General features: G+C 68.8%; 1 protein-coding gene across 1 annotated transcript; it reads right to left on the bottom strand.

The window, feature by feature from the left end:
• Positions 1 to 787: 787 nt before the first annotated feature.
• MGAT5B (alpha-1,6-mannosylglycoprotein 6-beta-N-acetylglucosaminyltransferase B) lies at positions 788 to 6675 on the bottom strand. The gene is made up of 7 exons (XM_055132295.1): positions 6664 to 6675; positions 6133 to 6351; positions 5602 to 5748; positions 5398 to 5514; positions 3052 to 3126; positions 2234 to 2490; positions 788 to 1815 (listed from the first exon to the last, which is right to left on the bottom strand). The coding sequence occupies exons 1-7, from the start codon at positions 6673 to 6675 to the stop codon at positions 1617 to 1619; spliced, it is 1026 nt and encodes a 341-aa protein (XP_054988270.1). The 3' UTR covers positions 788 to 1616.
• Positions 6676 to 7022: the final 347 nt, after the last annotated feature.

The raw sequence follows: 7022 nt of genomic DNA, 5'->3' as shown, positions 1-7022 counted from the left end.
ATCTCCGGCATCCCAGAGGGTCCCCCGAGCACCCCAGGAGTGGCTCCCGAGTGCAGAGTAAGGAGGAGCCCCTGAGCATCGCCAGGTGTGCCCCTCCCGCCCAGAAAGGCCTGTGTCTGCCACAGCCTCTCCAGACTGCTGCGTGCCCCCGCCCCCCCCCCCGCGTCTCGACAGTGCGACCACGGCCCCCTGCCACCACGGCCCCCCATGAGCTAGACCCACTGACGACAGCCCTCTGCAGCCTAAACTCCTCAGGGGCCTCTACCTGCCAGCGGCTCCTCAGCTCCCAGCCCCTGGCCACAACCCCAAGCCCTGAGCATGAGCAGTGGCAAGCCCCTCAGATGCAGGGTCCCCAAGTGCCTGTGACTGGGAGGCCAGGTTGGGGGGTGCCCCAGGGTCATTTGATCCTCAGCAATGTGAAATGAACTATCGCCTTCACGGTGAAGCACACTCAGTGCTCACTCGCTGGGTGACCTCGGACAAGTGACTGGAGTCTCTGTGCTGAGCCATGCAGAACAGACCCACCACATGTATGACAGATGCTGGGTCATGACGACCCCGTCGGCCCCGGGTGCCCAGGGGCCCCAGTCAGGCTGCAGGAGGTGGACGCGATGACGCTCGGGGTGCCACAACCAGAGACCCTGGAGACAGAGGGGCACCTTGGCTGACAGGGGTGCTCCCTGACTGTGTGGTGGGGGACCCAGGGAGCACCCCACCCCGAGCCCCCCTGGTTCCAGGCAGCCCTGGGGAAAAGACGAGGAAGCGCAGCTCCTCCTTGCTCCACACATCCCGATAAAATATTTATTATTTCAAGAAATAAATCTTTAAAAAAAAGAGAAGAGTCTCTATTGCTTCCCCAACAGCTGAGTGCTGGGGCCCGTGGGGTCACGGGGTCACTGGGGCCCCAGGTCCAGTGAAGGCCCCTGAGTGAGCGTCAGCGTCAGTCTCCAACTCTGGGTGCCTGTTCTCCCTGGCGGGGGCTGCTGGGGTCCAAGAGGGGTGGGTGGGAGAGGGGTCAGGGATCTGGGGGGTGGCAGTGTTTCTGGGGCCGGGCCTGTCGATCAGGCCAGGCTGGGGTGCAGGCGAGAGCAGGGGTGCAGGCAGGCCGCAGGGATGAGGGTGGGGGCAGGGACAGGCCGCAGCCTGAGGGGGGAAGCCGGGAGGCCGCAGCCCACTGCGCCCTTCCCAGCCTCTGACCACGGCAGACGCCGGGGCCAGTGACAAGCCTCCCAGGCTGGACTCTGCGGGACCGAGGCTGGAGGGGGAGGAAGGCTGGAGAGGTCCGGGGTCTGGAATCCAAGTCATGCCAGGGCGGGCGAAGCCCAGAGAGAAGACGGGACAAGCAGGAGGGGAACCCAGGTCCGGGTTGACCCTGCACCCCTGAATTTAGTTCCCGAGGATCGAGGGAGGGCGTCTGGGCGGGCGGGGTGGACCCCTCCTGGCCTTCCCCAGCCCCTGCCCCTTCTGTCCGCACCCCCAGCTACTCCGGAGGGACAGACTGACCCTAACGTCGAGCCCGCACGCCCCAACTGTCTCAGGCGCCCCTGGGCCCGCGTGGACCCCGCCGTCTCTCCTGCTCCCAGAGGCCTCTGCCATCCGGGGGGCCGCGCGGCGGCTCACAGGCAGTCCTGGCACAGGGCCACCTGGCCCTTGCGGAAGTCCCGGCAGGGGCACAGCCGGCGGTACTTGGTGCTGGCGCCCGCGCAGCTGAAGAGCAGGGCGTCCTTCTGCAGGAAGCACTCCTGGCCGGGCTGCGCGAAGGCCGGGTACAGGTGGCTCATCTCCGACTCGGTGCTGTCACAGGGCACCTGCAGCCTGGGCGGGCACCGGGAGCTGGGACCGGCTCGGGCTGGCCCCGCCCATAAAGGCCCCGCCCCACAAGGCCCCGCCCCCACCGTTCGGGTCCGCCCCTTACTCCCATCAGGCCCCGCCCCTCCTGTCTGACCTTGCCCCTTCCTCCCACCAGGCTCCGCCCTCCCGTCTGGCCTGTCCCACACTCCCACCAGGCCCCGCCCCTCCCTCCATCGGGCCCCGCCCCTCTCCTCTGACCCTGCCTTCACTCCCTTCAGGCCCCGCCCCTCCCTCACGTCCGACCCCGCCCCTACAGCCAGGCCCCGCCCTTCGTGCCCTAGGGAAGGCGTCGTCCCCCCACCCCTCCCCGCGAATGCCCGATGACCCCCGCGCTGCCTCTTGGGTCCAGCCCCTGAGCCGGTGCGGGCGGGCGGGCACTCACGTGCGGAAGGCGGCGCGGCTGTTGAGGAAGGGGAAGAAGGCGGGCTCGCAGACCAGCCCGTGGTCCAGGCAGGCGTCGGTGCAGGCCCGGCCCTCGGCCGCCAGCCAGGCGCGCAGGGAGCGCGCGGGGGGCCAGGTCCCGGGGCTCAGGCTGGCGTTCCGCGCCCACTCCAGGTGGCTGGCGTTGGGGGCCAGCACCAGGGGCCCCTGCGGGGCCGGGGTTCCCGCGGGCGCCGCGCCTGGGGCCGTGCAGAAGTCCTGCCCGCGGGAGAGCGGGGTGAGCAGGGGGCCCGGGCGCCTCTCACGGCGGGCTCAGGGCTCCGGCTGGCCGCAGTGCCCAGGGGCTTCTACCCACGGGGCCCTGCCCACAACTCGCCCTGCCGGGTCCCGGTCTTGGAGTTGCAGGGTGCGCTGCATCGCAACAGCTTACCCCCAGCCCCTTGGGGACCCCGTGGGGGAGGGGGCACAGCCCGTCCCCCCGGCCCCCCATGGGGTCTCTACCCATCCCGGGCTGGGGCTCAGAGCTTCAACGTCTCCTTCAGTGGCTGAACCAAACGCTGAGCTTCGTTTTGGATTGGGGGCCACACTCGGTGGTTCTCCGGGGCTCCTGGCCGAGGGGGGCGTGGGGGCGTGGGGGCAGGGAGGAGCTGGGAATGGATCCAGCCCCTGAACTCAGCCCACCCCACAGGCCTAACGACCCGCCTTCATGACGAAGTTGTGTCTGTGCTGTGAGGACCAGGGCGGTGGGTCACCCCCAGCCCAGCCCCACCTGCAGGGCTCACGGCCCCTCCCGCCCACTCTGACCCCCAGCGCCCCTACCTGGTGCTGGATGTAGGCGTGCAGGCGCTCCAGCATGCCCTCGCACGTGTACTCGTAGGGGAGGTAGGGGTCCACCTGTGGGGGAGGCACCCAGCTTGGAGGCCTGGGGGCTCTCACAGCCCCAGGCACTGGAGAGTCCAGCTGGCCCCCGGGTTCAGGACCCAGCCCTGCCGCCCATCCCCAGTGCCCTCCTCAGACGCCCAGGTTGCAGCATCCTCCCCCCTCACACACGGCCCGGGGTGCCGAGGACTCAGTGGCACCCCCGGTGCACCTGCGTGCCACCCCGGACGAGGACAGAGGAACTTGGGGCGTCCCAGCCCACGGGGTGCCCCTGTCCAGACCTGGCTCCCAGAAGGACGGAAGTGGGGGCCCCGGGCCCCGGGAGCAGCCAGGCGAGCGCTCAGCCGGCAGGGCAGAAGGGGGCCGAGTCTCTGGCTGGCACTGTGGGTGGGTGTCCCAGGAAAGGGGACCCCGGGGCCCCCGGAAAGCTGTGGCCACTGTGGCCCTGCCCTGCCCCCAGCTCTCAGCCAGCCCTGACCTGACCTGTGTCCCCTGACCCGCACCCTTGTCCCTGTCCCTGGATCCGGGAACGAGGGTTTGGATCCAGCGCCATTCCCGAGGACCCTGCAGCCCCTGTCCCCGCCCGGCAGCTGCAGTGACTCCCCGGGGCTGGCTGGGGACAGTCTCCGGGCATGCAGGGGTCAAGCCCAGATTAGCAATCAAAGCCCCAGAGCCGGGTGGAGGCTGGCACGGGCGCTAAGGCGCTGACCTTGTGCAGCTGACCCGGGTTGGAGCCCCGACACCCCATAAGGTCCCCTGAGCCCCTCCAGAAGTGACCACTGCGCTCAGAGCCAGGAGCACGCCCTGGAAACCGCTGGGTGTCCGGGTGTCGCCCCCAAACAAGAACCCCAGAGACCCTCCGTTGGCGTGGCCCCGCCGTGGGCCCCTCTCAATACACACGTCTCTGGGTGGGGTGCAACAGAAGCCCTGTGGCCGCGTGATTCCAAGGGCCGGCCACCTGTCCTGTCCCACTGGCCAGGGGCGGCAGGCCTGGTCACAGGGCACGTGGGGACGGGCGCTGGGCTCGAGAGGCCTCACCCCAGGTAGACGCCAGGGGGAGCCCTGAGCCCGGGAGGGCCGGAGGGGCCCCGGGGGTGCAGCTGGCTCGCCCCCTCGGGCCCTGGGAGCGGCCCCCAAATCTCTTTACTGGAGTAGCATGAACGGGCCCAGCCACTCGCCTCCCGTCACACAGCCTGGGGTGCCCGGGGGGCTCCCGGGGGCTTCACGGGCGGTGCTGGGGCTGAGGGGGCTGCAGGGGGCCCGGCTGGCTGGTGCCGACTGAAAGGCCCAGGGGCTACCTGGGAGTTTTGTTTGGGGGCACATACGGCAGTGCTCAGGGCCGAGTCTTGGCTCTGCAGTCAGGGGTCACTCCTGGTGAGATTTGGGGGACCCTGTGGGGTGCCGGGGATCAGACCCGGGCGAGCCGTGTGCAAACCCAGCGCCTCCCCACTGCACATCGCTCCTGGGCTTCTCATTCTGTTTTGGCTTTGGTTTGGGGCCACGGCCGGGGGTGCTCCGGGCTGAGTCCTGGCTCTGAGCCCAGGAATCCCTCCCGCTGGTGCTCGGGGGACTGAGCCCGTGTCGTCTGCGTGCAAGGCAAGTGCCCTCCCCGAGGTCCCTTCGCTCTGGCCCCTCTCCTGGGCATCTAGATCCTCTTAATACTGTGGTTTTTTAATTAGTTAATGAACAAATTGAACAGATGTCCATGTTAAAGACTATCAAACAGAAACGCAATAAAAGCACATTCGCCTCCTGCCCCAGAGGCCGGCCTATCCCCAAGGCAGCTGCCGCCGCATATTTCTTGTGTGAGCAACCAGAAATAATCCAGCACAGAGACTAGCCCAGACATACATGGACACAGGGGCACATGGGCACACACACATGGGTGTACACACAGGCACGTGTGCGCATGGGAGTATAGACACACTGAACACTGGCATAGATACACAGATGCATGCACACACAAGTGTACACACAAATACACAGGCACACGTACACATGGGTGTACACGCAGACACGGGCACACACGGGGTACACACAGGCGCACGTGTGCACGGGTTTGTATGCACACACAGGCGCACGTGTGCACGAGTATGTATGCACACACAGGCGCACGTGTGCACGGGTATGCATGCACACACAGGCGCACGTGTGCACGGGTATGCATGCACACACAGGCGCACGTGTGCACGGGGCACATGCACAGAAAGGCGCGCATGAGCACAGGAGTGCACGGGGCACACGCACAGACTGGCAGCCGCGGGCGCACGTGGCAGGGGCTCCCACCTGAGTGCTCAGGATGGCCTGGATGGCCGCCTCAAACTCCCCCGAGTTGTTGTAGTCCACGGTCCACACGTGTGGCTTGCCAATGAACTTCTCCGCGTAGGGGTGCTGTGAGAACACCTGGGGGCACAGGCGCGCTGCTGGGCCTCCGTGGGCTGAGGGCAGGGGTGCCCCGCCCGGCCCGCCCCCCCGGCGCCCCCCGCTCACCTCCCTGGAGGTGGGCTTGCCCCGGAAGAACTCGTGGTTGAGGGAGCTGTGTGGCGGCCGGAAGCCGGCCTGCAGGAACACGCAGCCGTTGGCGATGGCCTCCAGCGGCGCGGGGCCCTCGTAGGGGAAGCCGAACCCGATGAAGAGCTGAGGACGGGAGGGGAGGGGGTGGGCTCGGGCGGGGGCTGGGCGCGGGTCGGGGAGGACACAGCCGAGCCCAGGTTCCCCCGTGTGGGGGGGGAGGCGCAGCAGTGGCCTGCACTGGTCAGCGGGGACTCCAGGGGGACTCCAGGGGGGAAGGGCCCAGGGCCACCTCGGCCGCTGACCTCGAAGGGCCTTGGCCAATCCCAGAGAATGAGCCGCGCGAGGCCGCCCGGCACCGTGGGGCAGGTTGCTCACTGGACAAAGGTGCCCCCGCCCCACCCCCACGGGGCCCTCCCCTCCCGCCGCTCAGCGTGGGGGCACCTGCCTGGTGGGCACCCCCCCGACCCCGTCTGGGGCCAGCGGAGGCCGCGCCAGGCGCAGGCTCACCTTGGCCTTGCGCAGCAGCTGCTGGAACTCGGGCTGCGGCAGGAGCCCGTGGTTCTTCACGAAGGCGGGCACCTCGGGCGGGCGCTGGCTCTCGTAGTACACGGTGCCGTGGATCTCCATGTACTTGTTCAGGATGCCCAGGAACTTCTCCTTGCCCTGGAAGGACCGTGTTTCTGTACCGGGAGGCTGACGAGGCCGGGCCAGGGGCCTCGGGTCGAGCTACCGTCCCGGGACGCGTCTGTCCGAGGGGCCCCCGGGAACGGGCAGTGCCGCCCCGGGGCGCCGTCCGACCTCCAACCCAGGGACTCCAGCGGCCCCTCGGGCGCCAAACCTCAGTTCCCTCCTCACCCTCCCCCGGCACCGCCCCCTCGGCCTTGGGTTTTACTTATTGGGGCCACACCTGGCTGTGCTCGGAGACGGGAGGGGAGCCCGCAGCCGCGGGTAAGGCAGGCGCACTGCGTTCGCGCTCTGGCCCTGCCCGCTCTCCCGCCACCTGCCCGCCCGTCACACACCCCTCACCCACCCACCCACCCACCAAGCCATCTACGCCCAATCATCCATCCCTCTCCCTCCCCCTTCCTCCCCCCACCCCGGCCATCCGTCTGTCCATCCATTCACCCACACCCCATGGCGCATCCCTCCTGCCACCCTCCCCTGGCATGCCCACCCGTCCAACGACCTCCCCCCAGCCCCGTCCGGGCAGTGTGTACTGACGGTGCACCGTGGCGCCGTGCCCGATGCCGGGAGCACGGCAGGGAGCAGTGCCGGCACTTCCAGGGGACACGCGCGCGCGAGACAAACGTCCCCAGGCTGGCTTAGGCTGGACTGCGCCCCTCCCCCAGGGCCTGGGCCTCGGGGCCCAGCCCAGCCACGGGGGCAGGGACAGGGGG

The sequence above is a fragment of the Sorex araneus genome, chromosome 3 (assembly GCF_027595985.1).
Source record: "Sorex araneus isolate mSorAra2 chromosome 3, mSorAra2.pri, whole genome shotgun sequence".
NCBI lineage: Eukaryota > Metazoa > Chordata > Mammalia > Eulipotyphla > Soricidae > Sorex > Sorex araneus.
The sequence above is the reverse complement of the archived record's forward strand: the minus strand, read 5'-3'. Positions and strand labels throughout refer to the sequence as shown.

Excerpts from the sequence above, each read along its gene's own strand:
- MGAT5B (XM_055132295.1), bottom strand. Across the intron at positions 5,749-6,132 it reads AGCTGCTGCGCAAGGCCAAG|CTCTTCATCGGGTTCGGCTT; the intron begins GTGAGCCTGCGC and ends TCCCGTCCTCAG. Across the intron at positions 3,127-5,397 it reads AGGCCATCCTGAGCACTCAG|GTGGACCCCTACCTCCCCTA; the intron begins GTGGGAGCCCCT and ends CCTCCCCCACAG.